General features: G+C 42.1%; 1 protein-coding gene across 2 annotated transcripts in view; it reads right to left on the reverse strand.

Moving 5' to 3' along the window:
* Positions 1-19,213, reverse strand: part of cntn1a (contactin 1a) — a 106,266-nt gene that overhangs the window by 72,333 nt on the left and 14,720 nt on the right. Inside the window, exons 2-5 of one of the 2 annotated variants that reach the window (XM_034176099.1) lie at positions 8,752-8,878; positions 7,231-7,406; positions 6,778-6,873; positions 4,146-4,352 (exon numbers count right to left, since the gene is read on the reverse strand). In XM_034176099.1, coding sequence (XP_034031990.1) covers positions 4,146-4,352; positions 6,778-6,873; positions 7,231-7,406; positions 8,752-8,792 — 520 coding nt within the window. In that variant the 5' untranslated portion in view covers positions 8,793-8,878. Of the gene's footprint in view, positions 1-4,145; positions 4,353-6,777; positions 6,874-7,230; positions 7,407-8,751; positions 8,882-19,213 lie in introns of both variants that reach the window. The other variant, XM_034176098.1, reaches the window with a different exon arrangement.

Here is a 19,213-nt window from a genome sequence, read left to right on the forward strand (position 1 = left end):
GTTAAATCTGTTATAAACATACTTTAACAACTGCAGACAAGAAGGAAAGAACAGGCAACTGTTTTACCAAGCCACGATAATGTAAACCAGACAAATAATTACCTTTTTAGATGGCTCAAATTCTTTCTGCAGCTTGTTTGGCACGCACGTGCACGAACGGCTCCGGCTACAGCCTCCTCTGTGATTCAGGAAGTGATTAGAGCCATTGACAATGGCCAATTTGCAGAAAAAATTATTAATGCGCCACAAAATAATTATTTTATATACGCAGCATCCAGCGCAGAGTGCGTGGCAGCCGGTAAAACAAAGAACGGCGTCCAGCTGTGAACACAGCGGGTGACATCGTCACAACGATGTCATGTCAGTGCACCTGTACTACGAGGACAAACAAGGATTTTAGAGGCATGTGTGTTGTGAGGATGAGGCTGTTATCCGCCCATTATCCGAGCGACCGGGCAGGCTATTTTGGACAGGCTCAGCCCTCTTGCGCACTGCAATCCCACCTGCTTTGTGCGCCGGACACTGTACATCTGTCTCTGTCTGTCTCTCTCTCTCTCTCCTTCTCAATAATGGAGCTTTATTAACATGGGAAACATATGTTTACTTTGTCAAAGCAAGTGTGACAGTAAAAATTAAAAATTAAGTCCTCTCCCTCTGTCTCCCTCTCTCTCTGTGTCCCCATTCAATTTCAATTGAAACATACGTTTTACATTGTCGAAGCAAGTGTTGGAGCAAAAAAAAAAAAAAAAAGAGAAAAAGGCCTCTCTCTCCCTTCCTTGCTCTCTTTCTCCTCTTTCTCACTCTCTCTCCATCACTTGCCATTTTCCTGCTGAGCAAACACGAAGCCTTTCAACTGTAAAATTTATATTTCTAAATGTATCATCAGCATTGTAGGGCACCATCTTGGTGTTGCCTGACTGCCTGGCCAACACATAAAAAGGTAAAGAGGTGGACCAGGGCAAGATCTGTAGAACCTGGACAGGACAAATAAAGCCCAAACACATGCCCCATCTCAGAGTTACCAAAAAAGCTCTAGCTAACAGGTTAATCTTGGTTCATTGTTTTATTAATTCCTCTTTCTTTGTGGACTGAGCAGTGGTTTTCATAATTGGTGGCTTTGGTGCAGGCATTAAAATGAATAGCTGACATAATGCCTCAGTAGCCACGGAGTATCAATCGTGATAACGTCAGCGAGCTCTTGACACCAGATAATTGCTGCTAATGGCACTAATATACAGATGAAATAATACTGATAATTCACTCAACTGGAACACAAACTTAAAGGGTCCATTAGTAAAATTAACCACAAAGCAAGTCATATGATCTCAGATATTTGTAATAAATGCTGAGAAAGGATAAATGCATTTGAGTCTACAGCAGCAAGCAGCTATTGCTTGTGGGTGACTGCAAAGACCTGCCAGCACACACTAGCTCTCACTCAAAGCAACCAACCACATTATTCATAACTTTATACTTCATAGTGAGTTCACAGTTTATTTATGCAATAAAACATTTCAGTGAAACAAAGTTTCTTGCTCACCAATTTTGTGTTTGTGAGCGCCTCAACTTTTTATACCCTGTAGCTCACTTATTTATTTATTTAAAAAAGTAATGCATGTGATTTATTTTTATTTTTAATCACCTAACATCATTAGTTGTTAGTTTTATTTCATTTTTAATCTTATTACTCCCACACGGAGACAGGGGCTTTCAGCTATGTTGTAGTTAACTGTATCAAAGTTCTTTACAGTTTGTAATGTCATATCAGTGGCTGCCTGAGCAGCTACGATGTGGCAGTTATAGACACCTGATAGCTACAAGTAAGTATAATGCTTATACTGACACCAATTAGTATATTATAATCTGGATCAAGGTCTCCCAAGCGAGCATATTCAGTCAATACCCAACAGTTGTCCCTAGTCTGTGGGAGTATCAAGTGTCTCCCTGGCACTTTGATAACAATAACGGTGTGGTAGATAATTTTACTGCTGAAACACTACCATTCACTAAACTGTGGTCATATTAGGCTTATCATGAGAGGCCACTGACTACAAGCAAACTCACTACAGTGTAGCTAAATCAAGATTAACTTTTGTTTTCAATTTAGTTTCACAGTGCTAACGTGTACTAATGCGCATCTTTTCCCACCAAGTATACATGTCATGAGGCATATGTCATTATTGTGTCAGAAAGACTCTGCCTTGGACTTTAGACCAGGTTTTTTACTGGATTATAGTCTTTCTGCTGCCTCAAAATAGCAATTCGTATGCATTGCACCTGACCGCGCATCATTTTCAGACCAACATGCCCATAGTTGATTGGGTGAAAACTATGAATAACACTCACAATGCACCATGTTGAGTACATGACCCTGGAACCAAATTGAAATGCAGTGTGGGCTGCAGTTTCAATCAGGTCAAGTTAGGTCTGGGAGCATGTGCGGGTGCCATTCTTTGCCACATCCACGACACCACCGAACATCCTTGGATCAACCAGTCCATCCCGCCTCTCAAAAGTAACGATCTATCTGCCACAGCCAAGTGATGTGTGGGCTTCCACTTGGCCTTCTTCAGCCAGTGGGGCCCTCAAAGCTCAGGTACCTATGAACTAGATCAAACAGAAAAATGCACCAGATGGCTAAAATGTCAAGGCTGATGCCCCCCACCCATGAAAGTGATACACCTCACCTTCATTGCCCTAACTAAGTGCTTCTTTGATACATGATCCACAATGCAGTTGTACACAAGGATTTTCTGAAGAGACCTAATACCAAAGACATTCAGCTGCCACTTTAGGCCACTGTGGGATTTGTCACACAAAACCTACCAGAATAGAAACATAAAAACCTGTGACAGCAGAATGGGCAGACACTACAGTGTGCAGCAGGTGAGGGTGAGTGCTTTAATCATTGTAGAGAAGCTTGAATCTTCGACTGGACTGGGTTGCTTGACGTGAGGACGTTTCACTTCAAATCACAGAAGCTTCCTCAGCTAAAATTCTTGCTCTGGTAGTCTGACTTCTGTCTTGACTCTTGTAGAGAAGAATAAACCAGAAGCCAACAAAAGCTGGAGTTTTTAACCTAACCAGACCCCTCCTACCGAGAGGCTGACTGCTATAGGCTAGTGACTAAACAATAGCTCTAATTAGCACCTATTGTGCTCTAGTTAGCACTCTCCTAATGATGGGATGGAAGCCTCCCCTGATGGCTCCCTTGACGACTCTCCTGATGACGTGAATGACTCATTACCATGAACAAAAGACTGAAACTGCTTTTGACCTGAGTACCCCATTGTAAACAGGGGACAAAGCGTGTCTGAGACCCGCCCTCCGGTTAAGGCTGGGTTTCAACTGTTTTACAAAGAATGCTTCCTTGACACCTCTCTCAAACCATTTCTTCCCTCTGGCTAAGATTTTAACTTCCTTGTCCTCAAACGTGTGGTTTGTGTCTTTCAGGTGGAGATGAACTGCAGACTGAGGTCCACTGGTGACCTCTCTGCAGTGCTGGTATAGCCTCTTGTTTAAAGGTTGCTTAGTCTCACCTATGTAGTGTTCATTACAGTTTTCCTGACATCTGATATAATACACTACATTGCTCTGTTTGTAACTAGGGATCCTGTCCTTAGGGTGAACTAATTTGCTTTAATCATTGTACATGTTATAAGATGGTCATTAGCTGCCTGCTGTTGTCAACCACTAATTTGTGATTGTAGTCACAGATTTTATATAATTATTTTTTTAAGTTACAAGGCATCGGCTAACTGGTGTTATTTCACTTGTATTGCTTTGTTAAAACAGATACATTTTTTTGCACAGTTCAATGTAGATTTGTATTATTATTTTGTTAATAAAGTGCTCTAGTTTAAATACTGAACCCTCTGGTTTATTCAGGCTTCAGTCATTATACTCTTCAAGCTGGCAGCATATTGTGACAAATATCAAAATCGATCAATATGGGAGAAAAAAATTATACTTTTTTCCATATCACCAAGCCCAACTACAGATTAACAATATATTCTCCTTCTTTCATGATAAAACTGAACAAAAGTTTTACTAATGCAACAAAAGTCAAATTACTGTGTCACTGCCATAATGGATGAACAGGTCAGAGAACAGAAATTAGTGAATTAATGGCATGAGGCACTCACGTTCTGCCAAAGGCACCAGAGGAATGAACTTGGAGAAGACGCTCTTGGAAATGGACGGGCTGGAGACAAAGCAGGAGTAGTTGCCGCTGTCTGAAGAGTCCACCTTGGAGATATAAAGGTTTCCTGTTATCTGTGAGACAAATCGTCTGTTGTCCAGTGGGATGAAGATTGGGAATTCATTGAGCATCCACCGAAAGGACAAGTCAGCTGCAGAGAAAAAGAAATTATAAAAGTCAACCTGTCAGTCAAGACAATGGACAAGAGCTCAGGGAGAAACTGGCTCATTTTGAAAAATCTGAATATATGCAAAATAAATATAGCACAATTCTTTGGTGCCAAGGTGTACTCTTCAAGCATCTATTGACCTTTCAGATGAAATGTTATAAAGCAGAAGGAAAAACTAAGAGGCACAATAAAAACAAATATAATGCAATGCTAAAATACCCTTGGCCATATGAGCATTGTCTTCTATATAATTTGCAATTGTTTAATTGGTATCCCAGTACAAAGTGTATATATATATATATATATATATATATATATATATATATATATATATATATATATATATATATATATTTATTTATTGTTATTTACATTAATTATTAAGATCATATTGTCTTACGTACAATTTGTACATGTTCAATAAAGCATCTCTATCAATCAATCAGTCAATCATAAACAATGTTTACGTTTTAACGGCATCTACAGGAGGGTGTGTGTGTGTGTGTGTGTGCATACATGAGCTTTTGGCAAGAATGAAAGTTAGCTTGAGTTAGCGTGCACACTGACATCTGTGAAATGTCTTGTAAATTACTCCAGAGGTGTTATCAGGTTACAAGCACAGCGTTTTCAGTTTTAGAAGTGTTTATTTCTCGCTAGCTTTTACATAATATATGACAAAGAGGTTATATTTACACACAAATGAAACAGAATTTGCAGCTAGCTTGACCAGCCACTGATGTCACAGTGCCGCTCTACTCTGATTGGCTGTTACCTCCACCCCTCAAAAAAAAAAAAAAAAAATGCAAAAACAAAAACAAACAGAACAGAATGAAACAGAATGTGACATTTTAACCTTTTAAAATACCTCTTAAAATAGGTCAAGGTTAGCCATTTTTGAACGTGTCCAAGGTCTGTGTGAAGACACTGGCAGTAATAGGACTGGACTTATGCTGAGCACAGACAGACAGACAGACACACGGATGGACGCAAAGTCTTCACAGTACTCGATGGCCATATTTGATGGCCTCCGGTAAAATCATATGTTTCGAGAATTCTCAAAGTTTCTAAAGCTATTGTGACATATGGTTTATTTCATGAAGTTTTACATAATGTGCCATACAAATAATATCTCCTATTTTCCACATTTTCAATTTCCCTCTTTTGTCAGGAAGTCTCCCAGATGACTGGCTTAATGCCAAAGCTGTACCTATTTTTAATAAGTCTGATCGGCAGCAAGTAGAAAACTATCGTCCGGTATCATTGTTATGTATCTGTGGGAAAGTGCTTAAAAGGACAAATTTTAATGTCTTAATGTTAAATAGCTTTCATATCATCTGCAGCATGGTTTATACAATGCATTTATAACAATTAAGACCACACAAAACATGAAATACCTTCATAGTGTCCACAATGAAATAAAAGTCGAAGTAAATGAAAAATTTTATGTTTTCAATTTTTTGATAACATCTCAACTTTTTCTAATTTGGAGTTGTATTTTTCCTTTAATGAGTGTACACATGATGTGAACCACCCTATGTAAAATGAATCAATGAATTTCTGCTGGCCCAACTCTGCTAGACATTAGAGCTGCTGTTTTCATGAATTACACTTTACTAATACAAACATTTTTATTTCAATTTAATCAGTAAGCTTCTGAATAAGCAGTAGATCATGAAAATTACTTGAGAGTTTATGGAAAATATGGCAAATCTCATGAGAGTCAGTACATTCTCGATAAGAGCCCGGTCACACGGCACATGGCGTTAGCTGAACGAAGGAAAAAAGTCCCAAAGTCACAAATTGTTGGGAAAAACTGGACAAATGAGCCTGGACTTCTCACATCACCGAAAAGCCTGCGAGTGCAGAGCGCATATAAGACCAAAACGAAACTGAAACTAACAAAAGAAAAATGAAATGAACAGCAACCTTGACACTTAAAACAAAGCACCAGCATGTGATCATTTCTGCAGCGACTCTGTGCTGTCCACAGCCACCTGCAGCTGGATTAACTTGACACGCACGTCGCAGCCAGAGACATTGAGACGCTGGAGAAAAGGAGAGGGGGGGAGAGAGAGAGAGAGAGAGAGAGAGAGAGAGAGAGGCTGGCGTAAGGAGAAAGTTGGACGACAGTCAAACGGAACACGGACGTATGGGAATGACACAAACGATGAGGAACCAGGATTTGTTCACATTTCTCAACAGTTTGAAAATTCTGAGGAAGCTCCAGCTACAGAAACGAAGCTGAGCGACGGTTAAACGATGTCTCCGAAAGTCAACATAAGTCCAGATTTCTTCTTTCATTTTGGCTTTGGTGTCCTTCGTTAGTGCCGTGTGACCAGGGCTTGACATTTACACAGTCTGACAGGAGCACCGGAGTAGAGTCAGACTCAGTGATCACATGCAGTACCTGGATAATGTGGTGGAGGAGCGCAGAGAAGCACTGCACCCTGTCCCTCTTTAACGCACACCGACTCCCTCTCCTCCGAAGAGAAAAAATCAAGGTCTGCGAGATCCAGATAAAAGTCAATTGTAAGACAGTTTCAGACTCAATAGCCAATCCAAATCCACTCACACATTCATAACTCAATTTTGAATGTCTGTAATTGTTCTCAGTAAAACACACTGCAAAGTTAAGGAGGGATGTTGAATATTTGCTTTTGAAATTAAATGAAAAGCACATGAGCTGTGCTGCCATCATAAAGTTAGTTCATAAACCACCTTTTCCACACTAATTATGTCTTTTACAAGTTGCCCTTGCACTTTCAATTTGCTTAACACATGTGAAAGTACACCTCCAGGACAGCTCTGAGTGGAAAAAAACAAACAAAAGAAAAACACGTAGCATGAGTTCACATCTTACATCCAAACTGGACAGATGCCTCTCGACTGACGACTGTGCCAAAGTCGTTGGTTGCCACACATGAGTATTTTCCCACATGTCTATTCTTAATGGGCTTGCTGACGGTCAAGTTGCCGCCTACTAAACGGTAATGGCTGTCATCACTCAGGTCAATGTCCACACCATCCAGTCTCCACCTGTATGGAAAACAAAGAGGATCAAATCTGTACTACATGGCACAATACTACATACTGTTTCTGTTTGCATTATGTGGAATGTCAGGTTAGAGTTTGTGCTTCCCGTGGGGATGCACAGGCTCTAGATTGGGTAGTGTTTATAAAATAGGTAGCTGAAATTTTTCAAGGGTGGTAATAAATTATGCAAAGTTTCTAAAATGAGTTGGAATGGGGTGTGAGTCCAGAATGTTTTTAGAAAATTAGACCGCAACAGTTTTTAGAAGACGTCTTTAGTTTTTATAATAATAATAATAATAATAATAATATCAGAATTATTATTATTATTTTATGTTATTATTATTTCTGTTTTGACATTTGATTTTTAAATGGACCACAATGGCAATAAGTGTTTTCACTTTCTTGTGTCATCCATGTGTTTTAGCGTATTTACAATTATATTATGTACTTACATTGAACTTACACAAAAAAAAAAAAAAATCACACACACATGCTTTTAATATATAGATGATTTACTGCCCCCTGCTGGATTGGCGTGTGAGTCCAGAATGTAAATATCAATGTCCAGTGTTGTTAGCTAATATCTGTAGTTTCTCCAAAAATATTAGTCCTGGCAAGCTTCTGTTTTGGTGGCGTACATCCTTGACCCAAAATACATAAGCATACCAAATGGCAAATGTCAGCTCTCCACAGTTTGCCTATGGTCGAAACACGCATGCACACTATTATTTTTACACACCCACAAATGGAGACATGGCAGAAGACATCAAATGCACTATCCTTCTGACTCATGGTAGCGGCAACATGACACTTAACTAAAATGACTAAACCAATTGAATTACAAAAACACAATAAATTCTTATTATATTATTATAACCTTTGCTAAAGGTATAGCTAAGATTAAAACCATTGTGATGCTCGGATTTACAAAGAGATCATAAATCATTTTGAATTCATATGTTCACCTTCTTGTTGAGTTAATGTAGGTTAACAGGTGTTCAAAGAACAAATGCTGAAAAACTGTAGACAGAAATATCACATAGACACATTGCATTCTTAAAAATAAACCATATTTAATTCTGTATGAAACAAACCTTTCCTGATATGTGTCACAGAAGCCTGAAATGAGCTGTTTCAGACTGAATGTTGGCAAATTGGAGGGGGATTTCTCCATCTAGACTCAAAGAATTGTGATTTTGAGGATGTTTAAAATGAAATCACTACTTCATTTAACTGTAAAAGATAAATCAAAAACCATTTTGCATAGTATGACCCCGTTAATGATGAAGGACAGACAGAACACACAGTGAGTAGTAATGTCGGTGGGTTTATGGTGAACATATGTTACTTGTATATGGCAGGTGGTTTGGCTCTGGCACGGCAGTTCATAGTGATTTTGGCCTCAGGTGACTCCTCGGGATAGATGGTATCCACCGGCTGCTCCTCAAACACTGGCCCATAACCTGTGGCATCATCTGCTGACAGTAAACAAACAAGAGCGGGGTAAATAACAACACACTGGGTCAAACAAGGAAGATCCCCATGTTATTGCTCAGCCTGCATCTGGCAGTTATGAGTCAGCACGATCAAAAGCAAGACAGTTGGGTTCAGATGTAAAGGGTAAATACTCTGACTTCACTGTTAGACTGCCCTTGTAAGGACTTTATTAAACATTTTATTTCGGCATGAGATTCTCACACGCATACACACTACAACTGGAATGCTCATTATCTGCTTTCAGATTAACACCGGGCCTGACTGGAACTAATCTACTCCTGAAACCATTTCATCTCCTTTTCAGGTGCAGAGCAATAAGCTCCTGCTTTATTTCTAATAGCACAATCACACTAATTATGTGACACATTCATCTGTTGCAAATATGATATCGTCTCAAGCAAACACAAATGCTGGAATTGGAAATGCTAGATTTATTTAACATAATCCAAACGCCTGCCACGCAGTATATTCATGTCATTGTCAATTAATGTGCTCTTGCAGTTGCACAGGCAAATTCACACAGAAGAATCTCCCTGATGAAAGTGTTCATTCTGCTTTATGCACCATACACATGCGCACATAATTGGCCCCAATTAGTTGTTAAAGCAGACAGTACAATGCCAGGCTATGAATAGGCAATGAGACAAAATGTTCCCAAAAGCTGATTATTCTCTTAGATCAAATGTCTGTATGTGACTGCAGGAATACAAATGTGAAGTGTCCTGGTGAGCGTGCATGTGTGTCACGCCCATGCTTCTGTGACTTCTGAGAACGGAGCTGGCATGTCAGAGGGAGAAGCACGTGCCTTCACATGAAAACAAACTGCAACTATCAATCCTAAATCAGTGTGCCCTGGCATTAGGATTCACTATCACAGTGTGCACAGGAGCCACTACCCCCCGCCTTTGGAATACAGACTGATATATATTCATTCATTCATCAGAGCATTAGTTCGGGAACGACCATTATGAAGGTAGTGGTCTGCATTGATTAGTTTATTATGTTCGCCAAGAACGTAATAAAATCATTGGCTTTTATATATTTACGAGGTCTATTAGAAAAGTATCCGACCTTATTATTTTTTTCAAAAACTATATGGATTTGAATCATGTGTGATTACATCAGACATGCTTGAACCCTCGTGGGCATGCGAGAGTTTTTTCACGCCTGTCGGTTACGTCATTCGCCTGTGGGCAGTCTTTGAGTGAGGAGTCGCCCACCCTCTCGTCGATTTTTTCATTGTTTAGGAATGGCTCAGAGACTGCTGCTTTGTTTGATCAAAATTTTTTCAAAACTGTAAGGCACAACTGAGTGGACACCATTCGATAAATTCAGCTGGTTTTCGGTAAAAATTTTAACGGCTGGTGAGAGATTTTGGTCTGGTAGTGTCGCCGTAAGGACGGCCCACGGCGCCTGATGGCGATCTGCGCTTCGAGGCGGCAGCGTCTCACCGTTTCAAGTTGAAAACTTCCACATTTCAGGATCTGTTGACCCAGTAAGTCGTCAGAGAACAGAGAACTTTCAGAAGACGTCGGCATGAGGGGTTTATTCGGACATTCCATTGTTAACGGACATTTTGTAATGAAAGAACGTGCGGGCAGAGTCGCATGTCGGGCCGGACCCGACCGCGGGGGGTCGCGACAGGAAAAACACCTCCGTGTTGGAAACCTTAACGGGCAAGTTGGAACATGCCCAAGCTGTTAAACAATTTCTCAGTTACTCACTTGTTGAAAGCCATCAAAAGCCGCCTGAATTTTACAAATGGTTTTCAACACGGAGGTGTTTTTCCTGTAGCGGCGCACACAGATTTGCCGAGTCGTCACGGAAACGACTCAGCGAATTTGCGTGCACGTCTTTCATTAAAAAATGTCCTTAAACAGTGGAATGTCCGCATAAACTCCTCATGCCGGCCTCTTCTGAATCTTCTCTGTTTTCTGACGACGTCCTGGGTCAACAGAGCCTTAAATTAGGATGATTTCAGCTCGAAACAGCCAGACAACATCGCCTGGGAGCGCTGCATGACGTCCCGCTCCGTGGGAAGTCCTTACACCGACAGAAACACCCCATAATCTCTCATCAGCCGTTAAACTTTTCACCGAAAACCATCTTAATTTCTCGAATAGTGTCCACTCGGATACTCCTCACAGGTCCAGAAAAAATTTTGATAAAGCAACGCGCGCCGTCTCGAGCAGCGTGTGAAACAAAGGAATTCAGCCGAGAGGGCGGGACCACATCTCACTCAAGGCCTGCCCACAGGGAAATGACGTCACCGACACGCGTGAAAAAACTCACGCATGTGCACGAGGGTTCAAGCATGATTGGTGTAATCGCACGTCATTCAAATCCATATAGTTAAAAAAAAAATAAAAGGGTCGGTTTATTATTTAATAGACCTCGTATTTGTCTGTCCGTCTGGTAGCAGGATTACATCAAAACTACTGCACAGATTTTGATGAAAGTTTCACCACACATAGATATTAGGGCATGGAAGACCATGAAATTTTGGAGGTGATCCAGATCTGGATTCTGGATCAAGATTTCACTTTATATACAACCCCTGGCAAAAATTATGGAATCACCGGCCTCGGAGGATGTTCATTCAGTTGTTTAATTTTGTAGAAAAAAAGCAGATCACAGACATGACACAAAACTAAAGTCATTTCAAATGGCAACTTTCTGGCTTTAAGAAACACTATAAGAAATCAGGAAAAAATAACTGTGGCAGTCAGTAACGGTTACTTTTTTAGACCAAGCAGAGGAAAAAAAAAATGGAATCACTCAATTCTGAGTAAAAAATTATGGAATCATGAAAAACAAAAGAACGCTCCAACACATCACTAGTATTTTGTTGCACCACCTCTGGCTTTTATAACAGCTTGCAGTCTCTGAGGCATGGACTTAATGAGTGACAAACAGTACTCTTCATCAATCTGGCTCCAACTTTCTCTGATTGCTGTTGCCAGATCAGCTTTGCAGGTTGGAGCCTTGTCATGGACCATTTTCTTCAACTTCCACCAAAGATTTTCAATTGGATTAAGATCCGGACTATTGCAGGCCATGACATTGACCCTATGTGTCTTTTTCAAGGAGTGTTTTCACAGTTTTTGCTCTATGGCAAGATGCATTATCATCTTGAAAAATGATTTCATCATCCCCAAACATCCTTTCAATTGATGGGATAAGAAAAGTGTCCAAAATATCAACGTAAACTTGTGCATTTATGATGATGTAATGACAGCCATCTCCCCAGTGCCTTTACCTGACATGCAGCCCCATATCATCAATGACTGTGGAAATTTACATGTTTTCTTCAGGCAGTCATCTTTATAAATCTCATTGGAACGGCACCAAACAAAAGTTCCAGCATCATCACCTTGCTCAATGTAGATTTGAGATTCATCACTGAATATGACTTTCATCCAGTCATCCACAGTCCATGATTGCTTTTCCTTAGCCCATTGTAACCTTGTTTTTTTCTGTTTAGGTGTTAATGATGGCTTTCGTTTAGCTTTTCTGTATGTAAATCCCATTTCCTTTAGGCGATTTCTTACAGTTCGGTCACAGACGTTGACTCCAGTTTCCTCCCATTCGTTCCTCATTTGTTTTGTTGTGCATTTTCAATTTTTGAGACATATTGCTTTAAGTTTTCTGTCTTGACGCTTTGATGTCTTCCTTGGTCTACCAGTATGTTTGCCTTTAACAACCTTCCCATGTTGTTTGTATTTGGTCCAGAGTTTAGACACAGCTGACTGTGAACAACCAACATCTTTTGCAACATTGCGTGATGATTTACCCTCTTTTAAGAGTTTGATAATCCTCTCCTTTGTTTCAATTGACATCTCTCGTGTTGGAGCCATGATTCATGTCAGTCCACTTGGTGCAACAGCTCTCCAAGGTGTGATCACTCCTTTTTAGATGCAGACTAACGAGCATATCTGATTTGATGCAGGTGTTAGTTTTGGGGATGAAAATTTACAGGGTGATTCCATAATTTATTCCTCAGAATTGAGTGAGTCCATATTTTTTTCCCTCTGCTTGGTCTAAAAAAGTAACCGTTACTGACTGCCACAATTTTTTTTTCCTGATTTCTTATAGTGTTTCTTAAAGCCAGAAAGTTGCCATTTGAAATGACTTTAGTTTTGTGTCATGTCTGTGATTTGCTTTTTTTCTACAAAATTAAACAACTGAATGAACATCCTCCGAGGCCGGTGATTCCATAATTTTTGCCAGGGGTTTTAGGCTTTGCAGGATTACGTCAAACTACTTCATGGATTCTCACCAAATGTGCACCACACACAGATATTAGGGCATGGAAGACTCCACTGAATTTTGGAGGTGATCTGGATTGGCGGACATCAGAAATCTTGGATTGCTCTTGTTCTCCATGTGAAGCAAGCAATGCTGCCCCTAGAGTAGGCTGCTTGTCATTCAGGGTGCTGCTGAGTCATCTGACAACCAATATGCTGAACTGCCTACATGCAGGATTGGGACTGCGGCTTCCAGTGTCATCTTCCACCTGCCGCTTTCACCCCTTTCCCATCACTACAGGGCTTGAATGGGCCTTAGACGTGGATGTATACTTTGAGCCTATTCACTGAAGTTTAGGTGAAGCCCAGTGTGCGCTGAACTGGCAGCAACCCTTTACACTCGGGGTTCATCTGACATGGCCTAGCAAGCTGAGACAGTAACAGCGAGGTTCTTGGGTTATAGGTGTTATATCAGAATGTCCTCCTCCTAGGCTGGCTGCTAAACAGGGCTAATGAGCCCAGCCTGCCCATATGGTTATTCCACCATCACACCACAGTAATGACTCTGTGAAAATGGGAGTGCCATGACAAGGTGTTATAGTAATTAAAATAAAAGCTCAGTCAGTGGGATTAAATATTAATAGTCAAATCAAAGATCAGTAAGGAAGATTAAAAGTCAAGAGTCAAGATCAAAACTCAGTAATCAGGATTAAAGATGAGCATTCAAGATGCAACTTTTCCAGCATACAACACTTCCACTACAACAATCCATACTGGCTCCAAACTGTTAAACAGTAATGACCTTCAAGCCAACCTGAAGGAAAAGTGCTATGTAAATGGAACCCATTTACCATTTCATTAATATGCATACTTTCTCAAACAGTTCAACAGGCTGATTTGGTTCAGATTCAGGAATTCTGGTATGACTGTCGCTTTCACCAAAGCTAAAGAAGAGACCGACTGAACCACAAACCCACAGCAACCAAAAAGATTAAGGGAGTATTATGGCCCAGTCACACGGCACTTAACGAAGGGTGACGAAGCCCTGACGATATAAGAAACCTGGACTTTCATTGACTTTCGTTGGCATCATTTAACCTTTGCGTAGCTTCGTTCCTGCAGCTGGAGCTTCGTCAGGATTTTTAAACTGCTGAAAAATTGAACGAAAGGCAACGAAAACCTCAATTCGTCTGTGTTTCGTTTTTGCTGTCGTTCTTGATTTTTTTTTAATCATTTGTTTAGTTTTTGTCACGTTATTGTTTAATTTAACTTCGTTGGAGCAGCTTGCTTGGATTTTTTTTTTTATTATCTGGGTGGGGAGTCAGGTTCAATGGGCTCAGGCACCTTATATAGGAAAGAGTTCATTTGTTGTGTATATACAATTAATTATTTTGCCACAAGCAACTGTCTGAATTTGAAACAACAAAAAAGTTGTGTATTTCCGATGGTACCTGAACACGGCGGTAGCAAGACCAGCAGCTCCTGCGTGCGCTTATTATTTTTTTATTAAATATAACAATATGAGTGTAGGAATGACAATCCAGCACTTATGTACATGTGGCAACAGGTAGATAATTAAAAAAATTATATAAAGAGCTGTTCTGGAAGGCAGAATTCACGTTGTGGATTAGCTGCAGCTGGTGGAATAACCGCACATGTGAGTCAATGCACGTTCACATGCACTGATCAATTTACTGCTCTGATATATTCAATCTTTACACTTATATTTATTCCCTGTTTTGACAGTTTTCTGTTATAAATCAATATATATGGCTTAGTAACGTAATTCAGTGATACAGCAGTGTCCACGGCACACCAGAGTTTTTTTTTTTAATTGGAGCAAGCGCCCCGCAGACAGTGAGGGTTCTGATGATGAAAGAGATGATCCCTTTTTTGTTCTGGGCGAGGAACCAGAGCAGGTGGTCCATAGACGTGCGCACAGATCTCCACAGCTTCTGTTTGTAGTTTCTCCAGGACTCAGGTGCTATGAGCTCCGTCCCAGTGCTGAGTCCTGGAACTCAGAGATGCAGACACACACTGCTCCAGCTGTGGTTTCCGGCGCGTTTCACTTAAAGCGTCCACCGTCGAGATTGTTAGCTTCGGTTTTTTAAAGTTCCTCTTTCGGCCCTTTTGCGCTCTTGCTTCGCAGGCTATTCGGTGATAAAGCTCTTTCGTCCACCTTTTCTCAATGAATTGTGACTTATTTTACTTTTTCCCTTCGTTCAGGAATCGTCGTGTGCCGTGTGACTGGGCCATAAGACGTTTTGGCATCTTCTTTAGCCACTGGAGGTGATGTTCCTTCACAATACAAGTGATACTCCTCATTTGAGTCTCCAGAAGTAACCATTCATTTGACACAAAGTCAGCAATATTTTTTCCCCATTTAAGCTTTATCACACCTTAAGGGAGACATTTTAAGACAGAGATAAGACCCCCGATCTTGATGATGATGACAAGGGGCGGTAAATCATCTATATATTAAAAGCGGCGTGTGTGTGATTTTATTTAGTAAGTTCAATGTAAGACATAATATAATTGTAAACACATTAAAAATACATGGATGACACAAGAAAGTGAAAACACTTATTTCCACTGTGGTCCATTTAAAAATCAAATGATAAAACAGAAGTAAAAATAATAATATGAGTGAAGCATAGCGTCCCTCTGTGTTTCTCAGTTGCCCTCAAGAGTATCGGAACACTTGGAATTTCACACATTTTAATTTGTTTATTCCATTTCAAAAACATTTTTTTTCTAAAATTATCTTCCTTAACTCAAACTGAAAGCAAATCTCTACAACTTGAATGAACTTAAATTAATTAAAAATATGAAATCCAGCTTCTTGATGAAGTGGTGTAGAGGAGGATTTTCTTAAAAAGAAGACCCGATAGTTCAGCTACAATTTGACAGAAAGTACATTTGAGATGAAAGCCCTAGATTTGATGTTTTGGTGAAAGAAACTTTTGTATTTCTTCATAATTGATGTAAATAAAGTCCAAGACATATTCAGGTGACTTGGAAATGTTCATGTTCCCATCCCTTGACTTGTCTAAAGAAAACTAATTATTATTTACAGGTTTTATCAAGTTTTAGAGATTTGCTTTCAGTTTGAGTTTGAGGAAGATCATTTTAGAAATTTTAATTCTTTTTTTTTTTTCTGTATTTCTTGTATTTAAACTGACATAAACAAATTAAAATGTGTGAAATTCCAAGTGTTCCAATACTTTTGGAGGTCACAGTATCCTACCCTTATGATGAGTGCAAAATGAGTGTGGTATTATTACTGTTTTGTTTAAGAATGTTTAATTTTCACTGTTGCTGCACTTTGTGTCAAATCATAGTCATATTGTTTATCATATTGATATGAAAATTTAGTAAGGTATATCTTCTATTATCCATCCATCCATCCATCCATCCATTTTCCTCCACTTATCCTAGGTCGGGTCGCGGGGGCAGCAGCTCAAACAAAGCCGCCTAGACCTCCCAATCCACACATACCTCCCCCAGCTCTTCCGGGGGAACCCCGAGGCGTTCCCAAGCCAGCTGAGAGACGTAGTCCCTCCAGCGTGATCTGGGTCTTCCCCGGGGCCTCCTCCCGATGGGACGTGCCCGGAAACACCTCTCCACGCGAGGCGTCCAGGGGGCATCTGGAAAAGATGCCTGAGCCACCTCAGCTGGCTCCTTCGATGTGGAGGAACAGCGGCTCAACTCTGAGCTCCTCCCAAGTGACAGAGGCTCCTGACCCTATCTCTAAGGGAGCACCCATAATGGTGTGAAAAAGGCGGGTTATGTGTGGCAACCAACGACTTTGGCACAGTCATCAGTCGAGAGGCATCAGTCCAGTTTGGATGTAAGATGTGAACTCATCTCGGCCGCTTGTACTCGAGGAAACTCATCTTGAACGTTGTACTCGCGATCTTGTTCTTTCGATCATGAGCCAAATCTCATGACCATAGGTGAGGGTCGGAACGTAGATGGATCGGTAATCGAGAGCTTTGCCCCCCCTGCTCAGCTCTCTCTTCACCACGACGGTCCGATACAGCGACTGCATCACAGCAGACGCTGCACCGATCCGTCTATCTATCTCACGCTCCATCCGTCCCTCACTCGTAAACAAGACCCCGAGATACTTAAACTCCTCCACCTGAGGCAAGGACACCCCACCGACCTGAAGAGGGCAAGGCACCTTCTTCTGGTCGAGAACCATGGCCTCGGATTTGGAGGTGCTGATCTTCATCCCGGACGCTTCACACTCGGCTGCAAACCGCCCCAGTGCACCCTGAAGGTCCTGGTTTGACGAAGCCAACAGGACCACATCATCCGCAAACAGCAGAGATGAGATTATGTGGTTCCCAAACCGGACTCCCTCTACACCCTGGCTGCGCCTAGAAATTCTGTCCATAAAGGTAATGAACAGAACCAGTGACAAAGGGCAGCCCTGGCGGAGGCCAACATGCACTGGAAACAGGTGTGACTTACTACCGGCAATGCGAAACAAGCTCCTGCTGCGGTCGCACAGGGACCGGATAGCCCTTAGCAAAGGACCCCGGACCCCGTACTCCCGGAGCACCCCCCACAGGGTGCCTCGAGGGACACGGTCAAATGCCTTCTCCAGATCCACAAAGCACATGTGGACTAGTTGGGCGAACTCCCATGAACCCTCGAGCACCCGATGGAGGGTGTAGAGCTGGTCCAGTGTGCTGCGACCAGGACAAAAACCACACTGCTCCTCCTGAATCCAAGGCTTGACTATCGGTTGAATTCTCCTGTCCAGCACCATGGAATAGACCTTACCAGGGAGGCTAAGGAGTGTGATCCCCCTGTAGTTGGAACACACCCTCTGGTCCCCCTTCTTAAGCAGAGGGACCACCACCCCGGTCTGCCAATTCAGGGGTACTGTCCATGACCGCCACGCGATGTTGCAGAGACGTGTCAACCAGGACAGTCCCACAACATCCAGAGACTTAAGGTACTCAGGACGGATTTCGTCCACCCCAGGAGCCTTGCCACCAAGGAGCTTTCTGACCACCTCTGTGACTTTGGCCTGGGTGATGGACGAGTCCACCTCTGAGTCCCCAATCTCTGCTTCCTCTTCGGAAGACGTGACGATGGGATTGAGAAGATCCTCAAAGTATTCCTTCCACCACCCAACAACATCCCCAGTCAGGGTCAACAGCTCCCCACCCACACTATAGACAGCGTTGGCAGAGAGCTGCTTCCGCCTCCTAAGGCGTCGGACAGTTTGCCAGAATCTCTTCGAGGCCGACCGATAATCCTCCTCCATGGCCTCTCCAAACTCCTCCCAGACCCGAGTTTTTGCCCCTGCAACCGCACAGGCTGCAGCACGCCTGGCCTGCCGGTACCTGTCAGCTGCCTCCGGGGTCCCACCTACCAACAAAGACAAGTAGGACTCTTCTTCAGCTTGACGGCATCCCTTACTTCCGGCGTCCACCACTGGGTTCGGGGACTGCTGCCGCGACAGGCACCAGAGACCTTGCGACCACAGCTACAGGCGGCTACATCGACAATGGAGGTGGAGAACATGTTCCACTCGGACTCCATGTCTCCAACCTCCCCCGGAATCTGGGAGAAGCTCTCCGGAGGTAGGAGTTAAAGACCTCGCTGACAGAGGGTTCCGCCAGTCGTTCCCAGCAGACCCTCACGATACGTTTGGGCCTGCCAGGTCTGACCGGCTTCCTCCCCTCCCAGCGGATCCAACTCACCACCAGGTGGTGATCGGTCGACAGCTCAGCCCCTCTCTTTACCCGATGTGTCCGAGACACGTGGCCGAAGTTCAGATGATAAGACTACAAAGTCAATCATCGACCTCTGGATCAGGGTGTCCTGGTGCCACATGCACTTATGGACACCCCTGTGCTTGAACATGGTGTTCATGATGGATAAACTGTGACTAACACAGAAGTCCAACAACTGAACACCACTCGGGTTCCGATCCGGGAGGCCGTGCTTCCCAATCAACGCCCTTCCAGGTCTCACTGTCACTGCCCATGTGGGTGTTGAAGTCCCCAGGAGAACAATGGAGTCCCCGGTCGGAGCACTATCTAG

This window comes from Thalassophryne amazonica, chromosome 8 (assembly GCF_902500255.1).
Source record: "Thalassophryne amazonica chromosome 8, fThaAma1.1, whole genome shotgun sequence".
Classification (NCBI taxonomy): domain Eukaryota; kingdom Metazoa; phylum Chordata; class Actinopteri; order Batrachoidiformes; family Batrachoididae; genus Thalassophryne; species Thalassophryne amazonica.